The 20,084-nt window shown below is 39.3% G+C and overlaps 2 protein-coding genes across 4 annotated transcripts in view; one reads left to right on the top strand and one right to left on the bottom strand.

Moving 5' to 3' along the window:
• The window catches only part of LOC135498977 (atrial natriuretic peptide receptor 1-like), an 813,512-nt gene that overhangs the window by 301,093 nt on the left and 492,335 nt on the right, over window positions 1–20,084 (top strand). The gene's annotated exons all lie outside the window — the stretch shown is intronic.
• Window positions 1–20,084, bottom strand: part of LOC135498976 (zonadhesin-like) — a 96,086-nt gene that overhangs the window by 41,097 nt on the left and 34,905 nt on the right. For all 3 annotated transcript variants that reach the window (XM_064789555.1, XM_064789557.1, XM_064789556.1), the window contains exons 45-63: window positions 18,501–18,620; window positions 18,194–18,307; window positions 17,842–17,943; window positions 17,370–17,489; window positions 17,064–17,180; window positions 16,342–16,443; window positions 15,650–15,769; window positions 14,744–14,869; window positions 11,188–11,289; window positions 10,606–10,725; window positions 10,163–10,288; window positions 9,394–9,495; window positions 8,303–8,422; window positions 6,838–6,963; window positions 4,997–5,098; window positions 3,882–4,001; window positions 2,688–2,813; window positions 1,995–2,096; window positions 1,217–1,336 (exon numbers count right to left, since the gene is read on the bottom strand). In XM_064789555.1, the coding sequence (XP_064645625.1) occupies window positions 1,217–1,336; window positions 1,995–2,096; window positions 2,688–2,813; window positions 3,882–4,001; window positions 4,997–5,098; window positions 6,838–6,963; window positions 8,303–8,422; window positions 9,394–9,495; window positions 10,163–10,288; window positions 10,606–10,725; window positions 11,188–11,289; window positions 14,744–14,869; window positions 15,650–15,769; window positions 16,342–16,443; window positions 17,064–17,180; window positions 17,370–17,489; window positions 17,842–17,943; window positions 18,194–18,307; window positions 18,501–18,620 (2,187 nt within the window). The remainder of the gene's footprint in view (window positions 1–1,216; window positions 1,337–1,994; window positions 2,097–2,687; window positions 2,814–3,881; window positions 4,002–4,996; window positions 5,099–6,837; window positions 6,964–8,302; window positions 8,423–9,393; window positions 9,496–10,162; window positions 10,289–10,605; window positions 10,726–11,187; window positions 11,290–14,743; window positions 14,870–15,649; window positions 15,770–16,341; window positions 16,444–17,063; window positions 17,181–17,369; window positions 17,490–17,841; window positions 17,944–18,193; window positions 18,308–18,500; window positions 18,621–20,084) is intronic.

Here is a 20,084-nt window from a genome sequence, read left to right as displayed (position 1 = left end):
TTCTTATACCCGAATTATATTATTTGATGATAACTCTATCCGATTTAGATACAATGTCAACCCTTTATGTACGAGCAATGTACATTTGTGGTTTCATACTAGTTTATCTGAAAATATTTCGAAATAATGTTAATATTTTTAAGTCACTGGTGTCTCTAGTTAAAGCCACACCATCGACTAGAAAGCAGCATTTCTCATGGTACATTGCATTACCATTAAGTGGTGCCAGCTATAGTTGGGGTTGATACATGACCCATAACTGAAACTAAAATTTTTAATGGCGCACGACAAGACCGTCAGTCAATTCAGAATGTCACAAGATGTTGTCTGACACAAGGTGTAATGTACAACAGAGGTGATAGATAGAACTTTGTTTTTATACCAGTTTAAAATCAGTCTGATTTGCGACGATATTGTTTAAACTGTTGGTAAGTGATTGCTTCGAACATCGCTTATGTATTCAATAAATGTCGTTTGATACCAGCAAAATCTCGTCGTCAACCAAGATTGGAATAATTTTGAAAGCTTTATTACCAATAAAGACAATAAACATGTGACAAATTTTTTCTCATACATAAAAACATGCAATTTTAAATTTTAGTCAGGGGCTACAAATACCCCAATGCCACGGGGTAACAATTTGTAGCTCCTGACCACAGGTCTTGTATTGTCTCTCAGAGGCATTGTTTTAGATTAAGTGGCCTGAATTACAGGCTGTAAAATTGGAAGCGGTGCCACTACAAGATGCAGGCCGGTTTTAGTGAATCTGCCTGGAAATCTATTGCGTAAGCAAAGTTATAGATGAAAAAGGGCTTCAAATACCCGATTTTACCTTACATCCTGTACGTTGTGGTATTAATTGACTTATACGATCTGCCCTCCACCATTTGTGACTCGCTCTACCAAAACTAGGCGCTTGTCGCATCTGAACTTGACAGGTTGATACGGACTTGTTGTTCATTTCCTTATTGTAGACTGTTTGTGAAATCTATTACAAACTGATTTGGTTACATTTCACCAAAGGTCTACAATAGGGAAATGAACAACAAGTCCGTATCGACCTGTCAAGTTCAGATGCGACAAGCGCCTAGTTTTGGTAGAGCGAGTCACATTTATGTCTTGTCCACTATTTATTATTCTGGATTTCCAGGATTTTGTTCATCCTTTTCTATCATTGGCCCCGGCCAGTCGATCATAACGGTAAAGTGTCACTTACATTTGCAGCATACTAGGCCGCGCCGGCAGGAGCATCTCGACGAGTATATTTTGTTTCTGCATGTCAGCTTGGGTGCACATTTTGCTTTCTGCGCTCTACAGTTCCTCGCACATGTTGGGACTAAAAGGCAATAAAGTCGTTAATTAAAAAGGGAAGCTTGATCTCTTTATTAAGCTAGTCATGAATTCCAGTACGATGATGATGTTGAACAAAACAAGATAACGATTTTTGAAATTTAAAATAGTCTATTCGCCACAGGGGCACATAAGGAGGCTGCAGGGTTTTTAAGCCTTCCAATTTTCAGTGTCTTCTGTCATTGACATTGTTTGTACATATAGTTTTTTGTTTGTTTCCCAATTGAGAGGCGTGGTCTGTCTAGCTGTTTAATGTATGGACAAACTGAAAGTGGCAAGCAGCCACGTATGTTGCACCTGATATACATTGAATCAGTGCATGTCCGCCACGGTTCAATAATGCTGCATGTCAATTGTCACAATTACGTTAATTTATTGACTTAGGCTTAAAACATGACACACGCGACATATAAGTGAAAAGTTGCATATCCATATGTGACAATGTGAACTTTATGTAAACAGGGCCTTAACGGTTGTCAATCATTGGTTTTCGTCGCGACCAACTGCAGAAATGCATTTCTAGTCAGTTGTTATTATGAACACTTGAGGGACTTGCAAGAAATGCAAAACGCAATGCACTACATGTGTATACGCATATCGTCTGTAAAGAAATTTTATATCCTTCATGCAAAATCAAGACTTACGTTTGCAACAAATACGTCCTTTCGGGTTTTGTGATGCGGGTATCACCCATCCTCCAAGCCGTCTGCAATTGATATATGTTCTAGTTCGGTATGGACATTTTGCTACAAAGAGAAAATGATAATCAGAACTAGCCTCTACTTTCATAAGCGTCCTTTCAGGTGGACATAATATGGTGAAAAAAACAGACTTAAGGGTCGCCATGATCATTTTTGTATTTCATTAGCCCTGATGCCAATATCAACCATGTCAACAGAGTATGAGTTGTATCTGAATTCAAATTGTTTTCGCTATTCCCAGCAGAGGCGTTCGTCTTAAACAAGACATAATCAATTATTTAATTCCAAGACAGAAGAAGTTATTAATTAAAGAAAGAAAGGAAATCGTTTGAACATGAAACAGTAACACCGGTACTCAGATTCTGATCAAAATTGAACGGATGACATCTCACACATAACATTTTGTCATTAAGCACTTAAAAAAACTAATTTCTGCCGAATGTTCGCTAACCTCATTTCAACATCAATATTCTGAGTTTACTTCTTAAATAGGCACAAATTACGGTTATTTGAAAGACTCTAGATCTGATTAAGCAAATTATCCTATTACGCTAGTTCCTCAGTTTAGTGGATCCTCCAGTAATTAACGGCGACAACATTTACCTATTTTCTTTTAATTGATTTTTAAATACTTACCTATAATCGAGCAGCATAAGTAGCCTCTCGGACAAGTGCACCTTCTCTTGTTGAGCGGCCTGCTCCCTTTAGGACATCGGCGGCCTTTTATGCATTTACCTTTGCATCCACGTAGCCCACATGTGTCTGAAATACAGAGATAACTGACGCACGCATTGTATATCATACGGCTGAGCTACTCATTAATTGTCAGTATATAGTGGTTGACGTTTGACCCTTGTTGCATCATAGTTCACCCATACATTGTGAAAAAGAACGAAAATAAAATAAAGGAAGTGACTACTTGGCAAGCCCGGCTTACCAAACAGCGACTTTTTCTTGTCCTGAATGGAGAGCCGAACTCATTAATATTAAAGTAAAGTCTCCAGCTCGCCAAACAGGGTAGATTTTTTACCTGTTTGGCAAGCCCGGCTGGCCGAACAGGTTGGCTGTTTAGTGCTGTACGGCAAGCGGCTCTCCAAACAGGACAAAAAAGATGCCTGTTCGGCGAGCCGCTTGCCAAATAGACCCGGCCTAAAATTTAAAAAAAAGTGACTTGTTGGACATTTTTAAAATTGCCTGTTACTTAATTAAGAGACAGGATTAGCTTGGTCCAACTCCATCATATACATAACCAACTAGATATACCATTCTCTGCAGAAAACCGCGTTCAATTATATTATTCTATCTCTGTGATATAAAAAAAAACCCTGTGGACATTTTCTTTCTGGGAGGACTGTTCATCGTTCAGAAATTGACTGATCGAGGGTTTGTCTTCTTTCAGTCAATTTGATGAGTTCTCGATTATTAATGCTTTACAGACTATGGATCATGCAGCACTGAATTAATCTTATTTAACCCTGAAGTGGTTAGACGCCAAATAAATTATTTACCGGTCACGTATTCTTGGTCCAGTGTTTGTGGGGCGATAATTCAGTTGTTGTGCGACCCTTTCCTTATTCACTTCAACATCACTCCCTGTCCCAAAAATCGTTCTTTCTACAGATTACGTGTTTCTTGGTCAAACATACAACTATCATGCATGAGCTACTTCAGCGAAGTAAAATATATTTGTATGCATTCTTGAACGTCTGGGTACACATTCATTTAGCAATGGTTTTGCCCTCTACCATACATTTACTCTGGCATACATGTCCAGGTTATTTTTCACCCTTTTTATCATGGGCCCAGTCATGAATGATAAGTGGGACTTACACTTGCAGCATACTAGGCCGGGCCGGCAGGAGCATCTCGGTGTCCTTAGTTTGTATATGCACGTATGCTTGGGTGCACACTGAGCCTTTTGGGCTCTACAGTTCCTCGCACATGTTGGGACTAAAAGGAAATAATATCGTAAGCTAAGAAAATGAGTGCTCCGTCTCTTAATGAACCTACTCGTGAATTTTAGCACGATAATAATGGTCAGCCAAAAAAGTATAATTTCAATTTGAAACAGAGAGGCACGTAAGGAGGTTTCTCAGTTTTTCTGATATTCAGTGTTTTCTTGTCACAAGCATTGTTTGTGACAGTAAGGATCAGTATGTTCCTCTTTTTTTCGAAGTCGTGGTTGTTTGTCTTTCATCCTTACATGTGACAGTGTCAAGCCGGACCTAAACGGTTCTCGACATGTGCTTTCGTCGCAACCAATTGCAGAAATGTATTTCTAGCCTGTTATTGAAATGCTCTAGGCTCGGCTCGAAACCACCATGCCAGCATAAACTAGCGAACCTGCCCACATTATATTTATTCAAAAGTGATATATTAATTCTTTTGTTAGGGTTCACTGTAGGCATTGATTGGCTTGAGTTCACGAGTGTGGGGATTCTCTGATCGAATGACAAGCCACGTTGTTGATCATTATGTAATCACAGACCTCGTCGATGGAGGTTACGCGCACCGGCTTGTCTCGTCCTTTCAGAACGAATAAATTTCAACGATCAAGTGAATGTTTAAAAAGGGCCTTTTGTATTCATCTCTTACCTGTCGTGCAATACGTTACTACCTACAATTCTGATTAATAAAACCCGTTGTCGTTTTTCATAGAATAAATAACGCCTCGGTACTAATGTAAGTGACATGGCTTCCCAGACCAAGGCACAATAGCCCTGCAAACGCACAGATTGTTGCCTTCGATTGGTTCCTATGACACAAAAGAGGTCATGAATAAATAAGATGTGGGCAGGTTTATAATTTTTGCAGGCATGGTGGTTTATAGCTGAGCCTAGAGTAATTTTAGGGCTTGCTAGGTTGCAGCAAGCAATGCATTACAGGTGTGTCCGCATATCGTCTGTAAACAAATGTAATATCCTTCATGCAAAATCAAGACTTACGTTTGCAACAAACACGTCCTTTCGGGTTCCCTGAAGCGGGTATTACCCATCCTCCAAGCCGTCTGCAATTGACATATGTTCTAGTCCGGTATGGGCATTTGGCTAAAAAGAGAAAAACATGTCAGAAATCGCATCTACTTCTCTATATCAACGTCCAAACTGGTTGACATGTTGTGGGAAAAGGCTGACTTAATGGTCACCGTGATCATTTTGGCATCATAGCCCAGAGGTCAAAATCAACCGAGTAAAGTAACCCGAACATTTTTGGCTATTCTGCCGTCAAACTACAAAAATCTTCACTGATTTGTCTGGATTGTTGGTGAAAAATCAGAAATACCCGTGATTTATCCGCGATCTTCCTGAAACAGTAAACCATCAAAAACGTTATGAGCTTCAATGCACAGGGCAATCAGAGGAACAAAGATTGTGAGAATTTCTTTGACAGGAATTGCACAAAAATTAACAACTACAGTTTGTTCTTGGATACATTTTTTTAGATTTTGCAAGATTTATAATTTTTAATGTTCAACTGAAAACGGGGTAGAAAGCATTCGTTTATAACAAAAGTATAATGAGCAGAGTAATTAAACATGACAAAATGTCAATTTGAACTCTGCTCCTTGTCATCACTGCAGTTCCCAATTGCAGCTTGGGACAACCATATTACAGATCAACGGGAAACTATTAAGTGGAAAGTATTTTGTTTTCCTAAGAAGGCATATTGAACAGGGTAATTGAACATGTAAATACTGATTTATCAGGGAAAATAAATATGATGAATGCGAATTTGAACTATGATTATTCTTCCAGTTCCTAATTGCAGTCTCAGACAACCAAAATACAAGTTGTCTCTAAGAACAAACTGTTGTTACTTTTTTGGAATTCTTGTCAAAACAATCCTCACAAGTTACCAAAAGGGCATTATTCCTTAATTTGAAGAAGTCTTGACAACAGACAATTATATTATCCCGTGGAAATAAATAGTTTCATTAATTATACTATATTTGCTTTAGTTTTTGTGTATTCTATGCCAAAGACCTAGTTTTGTGCCAATACATTCCTTCTTGTACTATTTTGGATTTTCCCATAATCCGAATGAGAGCATTCTGGGATGACACACCACTGGTTCTGAAGAGTTTGGCCCTAATAATGCCTAATTATTTAAATGTTTTTGCCCCATTAGTTGTTCCTTTGTTTATCTGATGGCCCAGTGCTGTGGAGTTGCATAACATTTTTGATGGTTTCATGTTTTATGAAGATAAATCACCGGTATTTCAGATTTTTCACGGCCAATCCAGAAAAATGACGGAAAAATATTGTGCGCTTTCCTAGATTTTTGTGTTTACCAGTGTCAGTAGCGTTCGTCTTAAAGAAGAAAAAATCCATCACGTTATTACCAAGCTGGCTAAATGAGCAGATATCAATATGTAATGATGGGATTCTCCTCTCCCATTCCAATGGCCCGTGACATATTCAGGAACACATCAGACATATTTAGATATAGCTCCAGAACATTGTCTAACATCAGGAAATTTTCTGACCATGAGAACAATAACACCACCTTTCGGATTGACCATAAATAAACGGGTGACATCTTCAACATTATGATCATTGGGCCCTTAAAACGCAATGCAGACGATATGTACACTGCTCTTAATTGTGCAACGATAAGACTGCTTGATGTTTTCTTTTAAATTGGCAGGAACTATGGTCATTTGGAAGACTCTAATTTAACAAATTATCCCACCACGCTAGTGCCAGATTTAGTTGATGATTCCTACGCTGATCACAATCATCTACAAACTTTCCATTTGATTGATGTTCTTCATTTAAATACGTACGTAAACGAGTGCAGCAAGAATGGTTATTGGGGCAAGTGCATGACCTCCTATTGATCATCCTGGTCCCTTTAGGACATCGGCGGCCCTTCACGCATTGACCTTTGCATGAACGTGTCTCACATGTGACTGAAATACAGAGATAACTGAAGCATGCACTGTGTATCATACACCTGAGCAACTAAAGAATTGTCGGTAAGTTGTTGAGGTGCTCAAGAAGACCGAAGTTAGGAACTACCTTGTGCAGCAAGATGATGCTCGATGCGTGACCGAGAAAAATAGCATCGGTCAACTACATGTAATTCGTTCATAACTCTCGTTTAGTTTTCATACATTTATTAGCCACATAGACAGAGAGGCTTTTAAACAGCCAGATGGCAATTTGACACCGCCCGAAGAGATGGATGATATGGCACAGTATTTGTATTATTAGTATAAAACCCGTTTAGGTAACCATACTAATAGTGATACTTCGTTATAATACTGTCAGTGATTAACTTGTTCGTCATTGCCGCCGAAGACCGGTGACTGCACGGTTTGAATGCCTTACATCTACGATCAACCCATTTGTGCATTACTTTTAATGACAATTTCATGATGGTTACATTTGCAATAAGGTAATGCATGCACTACATAAAGGATCAATAGATTCATGGAAGTGCATGTGAACAACATAATCAAGTGAAACAAGATAACAAATGTGGGAAAATAATATTGTAACGTAATTTCTAGTAACATGTACATTTTCCAAACACTGCGAGGCGTTATCTTTCTACAGTCAAATATACGAGTTTCGTATCATTAACACTTTAGGAGCTCTGTAATGTGCAACATTAAACTGCTCGTAATAAACACGGAAGTGGTTTAACGACGAATATATCTACCAATATGCAACCTTGGTCCAATGGTCGAACCATAATTCAGTTGTCGGGCAACCCTTTTCTGATTTACGACCATATTACTCTCTAACCCGACAACCTTTCTGTGTGCAGATTCTGCTTACGTTAGTTTGGGCTTTATCCTCTAATTAGCATAACTGAAACCAGCTACCTCACAGCCAATCGGGAGGGAGCTCATAACGTCTCTCCAGCCTCTAGCCCTCGTGCGCCCGAAGGAGAAGAATTGAGCCAGATTTTCTCAACCACCCCCTCCACTCTGCCTCCACAGTGACTGATTATCATATGACGTATACATTTCAAGCGAAATTCCCGGCCGTAAAGTGGGTTCCCCTAGCAGTTTGTTATCCGATTCTGGGCAAAACACATAACTCTGAAGTGTCAGTCACTTCCGCGAAGTATTATATTTTGGGTATGCCCTCTAATCTAGATCATGCACGTTTGTGGTACATACTTTTACCATCTGACATTTATTTCTTGTCCACTATAAATCATTCTGGAACACATGTCCAGCTTATTTCTTTCATCCTTTTCTATCATGCCCCCAGTAATAACAGAGAAGACTGACTTACACCTGCAGCATACAAGGCCGGGCCGGCAGGCGCATCTTGGCGTCGGTATTATATATTTGCAATACCGCTTGTATTCACATCGAGCCTTCTGTGCTCTACAGTTCTTCGCACATGTTGGGACTGAAATGCAATACATGCGTGAAATAAAAATAAAGGAGTTTTGATATCTTTAAAAAAGCTACTTGTGAATTTCAATACGATATCAATGTCAAGCAAAAGTCCTAGAATGTCTATTTGAAACGAACAGAAAGGTGTATCGTTTCTTTTTCAGTGCTTGCGAATTTCAGTGTTTTCCGTCATTAACATTTTTTGGGGACACGAATTTGTGTGTTCTCATTTTGCGAAGGGTGTTTGTCTATCTGGCGACTGTATGTACGGTCACACTTAAGGACCCTTTGCATTTTATCCAGGACAATTCAACCAAGATGCCACCAAGTTCTCTCAACAAAGTGCACAAAAATGAAAATATTCAAAATCAGACCAATCATTCTTTTATCACGCTATTCCGAGATGAGGACTCCAATTTGACCAGAGTAAGCTCTCCATGCGTCGATCCACTAGTAGGGCGCTGTTCAGAGCCATGGCTCTACATTGTTGTGTCTTGTCGAAGATTTTCCCCCTTTGCAGTAGCGAACCAGGAAGAGATCCTAACCAACCCTAGCGGCCTATGACGTTCCTTGTTATTTGTTTGAGCGCATAAGAATACACTGAGTACATTTGTCATCTTTTTTTAATGTGGCTTTGAGCAATAAGAAAAATTGGAAAAAAATCGTAATTCAAAAAAAAAACCTGTCAAACCAACACTGTCACCGTGACGTCGCAGAATTCTGCCGCATCCGGGAGGGAGAAAGAAATTCGCACTCTTGGTATCATTGACCCTTTGAGGGCGAAATAATTGTAAATCGTGTTTTTCTTATGCCTGAGAGTAAGGACGTATCTAAAAATCATCTCCACCGATTGTGGAAATGTATTTCTGGTCGGTTGGTATCAAAACCCCTTTTGGGCTTGCAATAATACAACACGCAATGCATTACAAGAGCGCGCGAATATCGTCGGTAAACAAATGTAATCTATGCAAAATCAAGACTTACGTTTGCAACAAACACGTCCTCTCGGGTTTCCTGAAGCGGGTATTACCCATCCTCCAAGCCGTCTGCAATTGGTATATGTTCTAGTCCGGTATGGGCATTTGGCTACAAAGAGATAAAAATGTCAGAACTCGCCTCTATATCAACGTCCAAACTGGTTGACATGTCGTGGGGAAAAGGCAGACTTAACGGTCGCCATGATCATGTCGGCATCATAACCTTGATGTCAAAATCAACAGAGTATGCTATATATGTTAACCTGAACATGTTTGGCTATTTGTGGCTATTCCAATCCTCCGTCAGTGGTGTTTGCCTTAGTTCAGAAAAAAATCATCATGTTATTAACCCGGCTTAATGAGCAGATATCAATATGCAATGACGGGTTTCTCCCACAGGCATAAATCGGACATCTTTAAATAAAGCTCCAGATTCTTTCCTAACATCAAGAAATCGTCTGACCATGAGAACAGTGAACACCATCTTTCAGATTGAACATTAATCATGTTAATGAACGGATGACATCTTCAACATAACGTTTGATCAATGTGCACTGAAAACAAGATATAGGCAAAATGCACACTGCTCTCACTTGATATTCGATAAGCTGCCCTAATGGTTTACTTTAAAATAGGCACTACCTATCTGATTTAACAAATTATCCAATCACACTGCATGCACTTCGTTGGTTTAGCGGATGGCCCTTCTGGTATTTAATGGTATGCCCATCTACTCATACTAATTTACTCAGGGATTCATTTTTTCTGATACTTACGTATACGCGTGCAGCAAGAATGACCTATCGGACAAGTGCATGACTTCCGATTTAAGAGCTTACTCCCTGGAGGACATCGGCGGCCCCTCACACATTTACCTTTGCATCCACGTAGCTCACATGTGTCTGAAATACAGAGATAACTGATATAAGAATTGAAAAAGTTGCGGCGTGCTCGACAAGACTGACGTTTAGCACCACATAATAAGCAGCATGATTATAAACGTCACAGAGCTTGAAAAACAACAACAATCGACTAACATTTACTCATAACTTTCGACAAGTTTTCCGACGAAGCCACCGAGAGGCATTAAAGCAGCCAGATGGCGAATGGGCGTTGTCCGATCGGTATGAGATGTATGATGTTTGACATTACTTGTATAATATTCGTTACGACATCCATACCATCACGGCCCCAACCATAACTGTAGAGTGCCACTTACATTTGCAGCATACTAGGCCAGGCCGGCATGAGCATCTCGACGTGGTTATTGGGAATAGGCATGTCCGTCTGGGTACACACCTTGCCTTGTAAAGTCTACAGTTCTTGGAACAAGTTGGGACTAAAAGGGAATATACGTGCAAATTAAAAATAAAGGCGAGCTTGATCTTATAATGAACCAACACATGGATAAACACATGGATTTCGATACGATAATAATGTTAGGAAAAACATCTTTAAAACAAATACACTGACTGAAGTGGTTAGACGTCGAATATAATGGATACAAAATTTATAAACATCCACTATTGGTTCAATGGTCGGACAATAATTCACATTAGGCTTCAAACACGACAATTATGCGACAAGACTTCCCAACGTGAATTTATAAATGTAAACAGGGCCTATAAAAGGTTCTCGAACATCTATTTTGTCATGACCAACTGCATGCAATTTCCAGTCGATTGGTATTGTAAAAACTTTTAGGCCTTGAACGAATGCAAAACGCAATGCATTACTCTAACAGGTGCATACGAATACTGTCTGCAAACAAATGTTATCCTTTTGCAAAATTAAGACTTACGTTTGCAGCAAACACGTCCAGGTGGGTTACCTCTAGCGGGTATTACCCATCCTCCAAGCCTTCTGCAATTGACATATGTTCTGGTCGGGTATGGACATTTGCCTACAGAGAGAAATAATGTCAGAACTGGCTAGTCTGCATCTGGCATATGTTCTAGTTGGGCATGGACATTTACCAAAAAAGACATATAATTATCAGAACTCATCACCTCTTCTTCTAAATCAGCGTCCCTACTGGTCAACATGTGGTGGAAAGATGGCATACTTTAGGGAAGCCATTTTTATTTTGGCGTCACTTAAGCCGTGAGGTCATGATGAACAGAGTATGATAAATTGTATTTGAACTCGATTTTCTATTCTAAAATACCTTGGTACCGTAAAGTCAACTTTTAAATGGAAAATGCATAAGCCTCGTTCTGAGAGTGGAGTGTTTTGGACACGCAACCAAGATGCTCTTCCAAAGTTCCCTCGGGTTGCACTAAAATGTGGAAACCATGCACACGTCACGTCAATGGAATTTCGGCTCACTTCAGAAGTTTGAGGCGCTCAAAACACTGCTTCAAACACAAATCAGTCAAGGAAGCATCAACCACCCTAAGTTTTTTAATGAGCACTACACATATTTGCCGAGAAAAACGCTCCAAATAGCCCATTTGCGCAGATTTTAGCATCACTTGAGCGAGCCGATGCGGACTTCCTATGCGCGCTGTACAAAATGTACATGTCTCATTTTCTGTAACGTTGCCGTAACATAATGTAAACAATGGCGCTACCGGCGCTCCGGCCGGGCCGGCGATGGATGGAATTTGCCAAATTCGCACATATTCAAGTTATTTTCGTGGCCTATCTTTTTAAGTTTGAGGTATTTTAGAATAGAAATTGAACCCTCGGCTTCGGACCTTGGTTGAGCTAAAATTTCGTATTTTAGCTCCACCCGAGAGTGTCTTGGTAATTCAACCAAGGTCCTCCGCCTCGGGTTCAATTCCTTAATTCATGTGGCTGCGGCAATCGTCTCTTAGGTTATGGGTTCATGACACATCCATTGTGTGCTTACAAAAAGAATATCTGTAGCAAATTGATCAAAATGGTACCTATATATGTCAATGTATGTCTTAGTTCCAACCCTTATCTTCCCATTCTGCATAGAAAATATTAATTTTGATAGATTAGATCTACTAGAATAGAGTTAAAAAAAGCTTTTTTAACTCTATTCTAATCTATCAAAGTTAAATTCGAGGTCATCATTTAAGTTTTGAACATCCCTGCAGACTTTACGATGCAACATATTTATTTCAGATTTGAACTCTCACATCGATGGGCCAACGATTCGTGTAAACGTATTCCATCTGGTAAAAAAAATTCTGATTTCACTGATACCGATATTGAAATATCAAATTTATTTGAATGAACAAGTTGCAGCATCATAATTAAGCAACAAAATACGCTAGAATCTTTTTCGATACGAACTTGATGATAAATCTAAGAAATTAAAGTAAAATGTTGGCGTTGATTAGTTTTAAAAATATATGCAGATAGTTTAGTTAATTTATCTTTGCACTACCATGGTTAAACTAAAAGCCTTAGCAATACAATGTGGAGACCAGTGGTTTGAATTGTGTTCAGACCTTTTCGTCTGAATATTTTATATAATGATCTAAAGAAGCTCTCACTCGAAGCGCAACAACCCACGGTGTCTGCAGGAATGCCACGCTTTCGACTCGTACACCGGGAGTAATGGGTATATATTCAGTAGAAGATCCAAATGCACATCACAAACATTCCCGAAAGCTGTCGGCTTCGGTCTTACGCGGGAATGTATATTTGCTTTAATCAGATATTAAATGACTAGTTTCTCTCATTTTAACGGTATGTGTATCGATCAGATTTTACAGGAACTCATTTGACATTTTTAGATATAGCTCCAGAACTGTTCTTAACATCGGAAAATTGTTTGTCTATGAGACACCGCCATTCGGATTAACATAAATGAACAGATAACACCTTCCACATAGCATTTCATCATTGTGCACTTAAACAAGATTTAGGAAACGTGCACACTGCTCTTATTTGAACATCGATAAGACTGCTTTAATTGTTTATTTTTATTTTTGGTGTTAAAACAGCCAGCACTGTTGATAAGCGACGGTCCTCTGAACTAATGCTTATTTCACGCCATTTACATGCAGACTTCATTCCCTTCGTCGAGCCGATACACTCCTTAAAAAAAATATTTCAATGCAGTTTTCGGATTTCGTGGTCTTTCAGATCAGAGATAGGCCAATTGACCTGGTTTGCAATTGACAATAAGTGACCACAGAATATCCGAACAGCTACAGACAGTGGCGGTAATGAAATGAATAACAATAACACAACTGTAACCGGCGGTCGGCTCGCGATATTTTTGTTGCAGGTTTTCACTTTTATCAATGGATCTATATTTTCAAAATTAGTTTTTCACTATATATATATAGCCATCTAGGAATTCCAGAGGCTAGCGATCGCTTTTCTAAATAAAACTCGCGGTCTCAATTTCAAGCTGGCAGTCCAACACTCAACAGCAAACTTGAGACAAAGCACAATTAAAGATTGGAATGACCAGTGGAACGATCGTATTAGACTCTCCTATATAACAAAGACACTTTCAAAAAGAGATTAGACAGCCATTTAAGTAGCGAAATATCTCGAGTCAGTTTCAATAATCAGTAACATACTAGTATCTAATCCTAGTTAGTTTGAGATTCTTCTTGTCAGAGATACATGTACACTTTTCATTATATAGCCCAGTCTCAGGAGTGATAGACAAATAGAATTCAATATTGAGGGGTTAGAAATAGGAGAGATACAGGAGAAAGTTAGCTGGGAGTTTCATTGGATGTTCGTAAGATATTCAAGAGGATGCTGTAAATATTGCTATCTGCACCTGTTCAGTTATGTTGTATGTTCGTTTCGTTATTGAAAATCACTAAAGAACGGAAATATAAACTATATCTTATGTCTGCGCACACACTGAAGGACCCATCCGTTTATATAATGATGATGATAAATATTTGGACGGAAATAGGCAATATTCAGAAAATTGTAAATCGAGGCCTTTCAGGGCATTCATCTGCTTATACCAAATGAATGGAACGTATTTTTAGAAAAAAAAAAAAGGTCGTTATGTCGCATCGTAAAGTCTGCAGGATTTTTCAAAACTCAAATGATGACCTCTGATTAAGTGAATTAACTATTCTTATCGGTCAAAATTGATATGTTTTCTAGGCAGAATGGGAAGATAAGGTTGGAACTAAAACAAAGATTGACAAAATAGGCAACCTACCCTTGTGTGGTCAATATGTTATAAATATTTTTTGCTGGAAGCGCACAAAAGAGGTAAACTCCAGTCTTAAATGCATGTAGACACAAACTATGGTCGTTCGGAAGATTCTGATTTAACAAATTATTCAATCACGCTTGTTCGTTGGTAGAATATATGGCTCCTGCGGTACCTAACCGTGAGCACATACTCATATACGTGTACTTATTTGCTCATGGATTTATTCTTTTCGAATACTTACGTATACGCGTGCAGCACGATTGGCCAATTGGACAAGTGCAGGTCGCCCGACGTTTCAACGTACTCCCTTTAGGACAGCGGCGGCCCCTTACGCATTTACCTCTGCATCCAGCTAGCTCACATGTGTCTGAAAAACAGAGATAACTGAGCACGAACGGAAGAACATATGGATTTTCGATAAAGTGGTTGACGTGATCGACAAGACCGATGCACTACCTAGAACAGGCAGATGATGGTCAGAAACGTGACCGAAAAAATAGCAGCGGTCGATCGGACTAATTCATCCATACATATAACTTCCGGTAGGTTTTAGACTTAGCCACAGTGAGGCATTAAGCAGCCAAATGGCGAATTGACATTTCCCGATGATGTGGACGATGTGTCACTGCAACCATACTAATAGTGAGATTCAGTTATAGTCGTGTTCGTGATTCTCGCGTTTGAATAACATGTGGATTTGTTCATATACTATTGAAGCATTGTTCTCCTAAGTCTATTCGGTGAGTTATTTATTACTGTTACTTGAGGGAATATGGATCGAGCAAAAACAGACTATTGGCAATGAACCCTGAAGTGGTTAGACGTCGAATTGACTGGTACAAAATTTATGAACATGCACTATTGGTTCAATAGTCGGACGACAATTCAATCGTCTTGCATAACCTTTTCATGACTAAACTCCATATTTCTCTCTAACCTGACAATCTCTCTATGTGCAGATTCTGCTTACTTTGGTAGCGGTTTTGTAATCTTTGTTTCTGGGCCAAACACATTGCACGTATTAATTTGATTATACTTCTGTTCTCTATCACTTATTTCCTGCCCACAATTTCTCTGGAATGTCCAGTCTATTTATTTCAACCTTTTTCTTTCTTGGCCCCAGTCATAACTGTAAAGTGCCACTTACATCTGCAGCATACTAGACCGGGCCGGCATGAGCATCTCGACGAAGTTATTATGTGTCTGCATGTCCGCTTGGGTACACATCGTGCCTTCTGCGCTTTACAGTTCCTCGCACATGTAGGGACTAAAAGGCAATAAAGTCATAAATTAAAGAAAAAGGAATCTTTATATATGAACCTGGACATAAATTTCAATACGCTGATAATGTTCAGGGAAAAAAGTTATTTAAAACAATAGAGTGTATAGGCCTATTTGCAACATAGACACGTTTGGCGGTTGCAATACTATTTCAGTGTTGCAAATTGTCAGTGTCTTTTGCCATTTGCATTGTTTGGGACTAAACGGTTTTGTTTGTTTCCCAATCATGCCTTTTGTTAAGAAATGGTCTGTCTACCTGTACACTGTATGGTCAAACAGAAAAGATGACAAACATCCACGCATGTTGGACCATAATACACGCTTCTACCATGGTTCAAATGCCAAATGTCCATTGTCACGAGTACGTTCACGAAGGCTTACTTAACACGACACGACATTAAAGTGAAAAATGGCATCCTTTCAAGTGACAACGACAACTCTATTCGTAAACATTGGTGACAAGAAACTTTGGGGCTTGACACAATGTAGTACGCAATACATTGCAGGTAGTTGTGCATGCCGTCTGTAAACTAATTCATATGCAAAATGAGAACTTACGTTTGCAGCAAACACGTCCTTTCGGGACACCTGTAGCGGGTATCACCCATCCTCTATTCCGTCTGCACCAGGCAATTGTTCTAGTTGGGTATGGACATTTGCCTACAAAGCGGAACACAATGTCTAAATCATCAGAGTACTACATATATCATAACTAAACAAACTTTGGCAATTTCACCGCCGGCGGCGTACGTCGAAAACGAGACAATTTCAATCATGCTATCAAGTCAGTTAAACAATATAATCAAGATGGGTGTTTCCCATTTCAGCGATTTACCGGTGCAAGATTCGTGTGCACTCATAGGAGATATTGGTTATAACACCAGAAAATCCAGGAAATCGACTGACAATGAATCGGAGTGTTTTCCAAAATGGACCGAGGTCCAAAAACCACACAACGACTTGAATCCGAAGTAGGAAGTAGGCCTGACCTTCTTCAAATCTTTGAACATTAACGAATTAATTAATATGTAAAGTAAGATACATTAGATTGAGGCAAACATCAAACTCGAATTTAAATATCAACAATACTGCTGTGTTTTTCTTTCGAAACGGCTCAAAAGAATGGGTAATTGAAATATCTCCAATTTAACAAATTTTCCATTCACTTAATTTCCTCGGTTAAGACGATCCCATATTGTATTTACTGGCAAGCACAACTCCTCATACTAATTTTTTTTCTAAATAAACCTAAACCATGTAAACGTTGTTTTGATACTTACGCGCGCAGCAGGAATAACCGACCGGACAAGTGCAGGTCCTCTGGCTTAGCTGCCTCATCCAATTAGGACATCGGCCCCTGACGCATTTACCTCTGCATCCTAGTAGCTCACAAGTGTCTGAAATACACACAAAACTGACTCACGCACGTTCTATCATGCGGTTATGGTTCATTCATTGTATTTATACTTTTTACCTCCACACCGCTATAAATGTTTCGTCTAGTCTTAATGGGGATTACACGCCCGGGTTATATTTTATCCTTTTTTATATCATTGCCCCAATCATAACTGAGAATTGTCACTTACACTTGCAGCATACTAGGCCGGGCCGGCAGGTACATCTCGGCGATTTTATTGGGTATCTGCACGCCCGACTGGATGCACATCGAGCCTTGTTGGCTCTACAGTTTCTTGCACATGTTGGGACTAAAAAAACAATATCAGAGTAATTAACAAGTGGAAAGGTTCGTTGCTTATTGCACCTACTCATGACTTTCAATACGTTGACATTCATTCAGTTATTTTCCGCCAGGGTTCAAATGTCAAGTGTTTACTGCCACGAGTACGTTCATATGGTGCATAAAAGCACGAAGCGACATTGAAGTGAAATGTAACATCTTACAGGCAATAACTGGTGAGAACTTGAATTCTATGCGAACTTTGTTAATGCATGCAATTTAAGGGTTTGCCCCAATGCAACACGCAATGCATTATAGGCAGGTGTGCTTGCCATCTGTACACGAATGTCATCATCCCTTTGCAATGTGTAATGACTTACGTTTGCAGCAAACACGTCCTCTCGGGTTACCTGAAGCCGGTATTACCCATCCTCCTAGGCGTCTACAACTATGATATGTTCTCGTTGTGTATGGACATTTCCCTGCGAAAGGAACGTAACATTAGCACTCGTCTCAATATCTATATCAGTATCCCTTCATAACAATTGTTTGAGTATCATACAGTATATTGAGTTTAACATGGTCAAACGATCACTCGAAATGAAACGGCGATCAGACTGATTTGTTATTTCCCTTGAATCGGATCGAACCACAGCCATTTTTACTCTAACTGAAAAAAATCCATTTACGTTTGTTCATCGATCTGGTATTCAATGATGCTTCAATACTCACGTGAGCAGCAGGAATAGCCGGCCGGACAAGTGCAGGTATTCTGGAGAGGTCTTCTCCCATTAGGACATCCGCCCTTTATGCATTTACCCTTGCATCCAGAAAGCTCACAGGTGTCTGAAATACAGAGAGAACTGACGCACGCACTGTGTAGCATACGTTTTTTTGGTAGATATGTGTTTTATTACTTTAATATTAGTCTAACAATGAAACGTTTATGTCTCGTCTCGTCGTACAGTGGATTACATGCTCAGGTTATTTTTTTCCTTTTCTACCATGGCCCAAATTATAACTGAGAATTGTCACTTACATCTGCAGCATACCAGGCCGGGCCGGCAGGTGCATCTCGGCGATTTTATTGGGTATTTGCACGTCCGACTTCGGACACATCGCGCCTTGTACACTTTACAGTTTATTTTGCATGTTGGGACTGAAAGGGTGATAAGCATTAGTTAAAATGAAAAGCATATTTTCATGACTGTACGCTGATATCGTCAGAATATATTTTTTCATTGTTTAGTTGCCAAATGTCCAATGTCACGAGTACGTTCCCCGAGGCTTTCGAACATGACGGCGGGTTTCATAGTGAAACATGACATTCTTATAGGCGACAAGTGGACTCTACCATGCATGTGTCCCAATAAATCATGTGGTTTAAATTTTGACTCAAAAAGGAATCAAAGGGTCAACATGTATATTTCACAGGTCACTTAAATAGTAGTGGCATTACCACATCCCAGTTGAGTAGGTATGGTACGGTCACTGCATGATTACACAGGCTTGTTGAAGGTAATGGCAAACAGATGACTTTTTCGACAGGCCTGAATGGAACGAATTTAAAACCACTGTTTTTGTGATTTGAAATATTTATTGCTTCTCACGCTCACAAAGGCAAGCACAACATGCAGGTCCCTATCACCTCATGCCTTATCAATTGCATTTAGAAAGACCCAAGACTTCACTCATCCTGAACGTGTGAGGAAGGCAACTATGTTAACCATTTGATCACATTCTGAGTCAAAACGCAAACAATATACTCGAGTTTCGCACGCCTAACGTCCACTGTAGTAAGCCAGTGGGTGATTTCAAGGTCAGTTTTTAGATTTAGTTTTAAAACTAAATGGAACACTAAAACCCTTGATTAAACCAGCATTGAAATGAATTGGGTTTTAGTTTTATCCTATTTCAAAGTCGGTGTTTGTTGGTTTTAGCATTATGTCCGGTTTTAGCTAAAAACTAAGGCATGGTTTTAGTGTCAAAAACTAACACCGGGACTAAAACTAAAACTCTCCACAACACCAGAAATGAAATCAGTTCTGGTGTTAGTTTTGACACACAGTTTTAGCATTATCCTATTTCAAATTAGGTTTTAGTTTCACACTGAAACCAATTGGAACACCAATGTCTGATCTTAATCCCAGCTCGGTGTTATATTTGGAAGATTTGTAGTGCACTTTGTATTACCAATAAAACTAACACCTTAGGCATTAACACCGAGTGGATTTCAAAGTCGGTGTTGGTGTTAAAAAAATAAATCATGTTGTTCGTACCATTTCAAGAAGTAGTTGCTGGTATTTTGAACGCTGATGGGAATGATGATGGACGTGAGAGAAGACGACCAAATTTATATAGATCGGAAGCGGTTACAATAGGGAAACAACAGTAACAACGACAACAACATGCATGTTTGGTTTTTCCAAGGTTTTATCTCTATCCATCTTGGTGTTAGTTTTACCTGCAGAATAAAACCTCTTCTTAGTTTCAGCCCAGGTTTTAGGTGTTTAGATAAAACCAGTGTTGGTGTTAAACTAAAACCTCGAATTGGTCTTATCCAGACATAGGTTTTTAGGGGTAGAAATTAAGAATAAAAGTGACACTAACACCCAACACTAAA

The sequence above is a fragment of the Lineus longissimus genome, chromosome 14, assembly GCF_910592395.1.
Source record: "Lineus longissimus chromosome 14, tnLinLong1.2, whole genome shotgun sequence".
NCBI classification, from domain to species: Eukaryota; Metazoa; Nemertea; class Pilidiophora; order Heteronemertea; family Lineidae; genus Lineus; species Lineus longissimus.
Note: the sequence above shows the minus strand (reverse complement) of the source record. Positions and strands in the feature narration are given on the sequence as shown.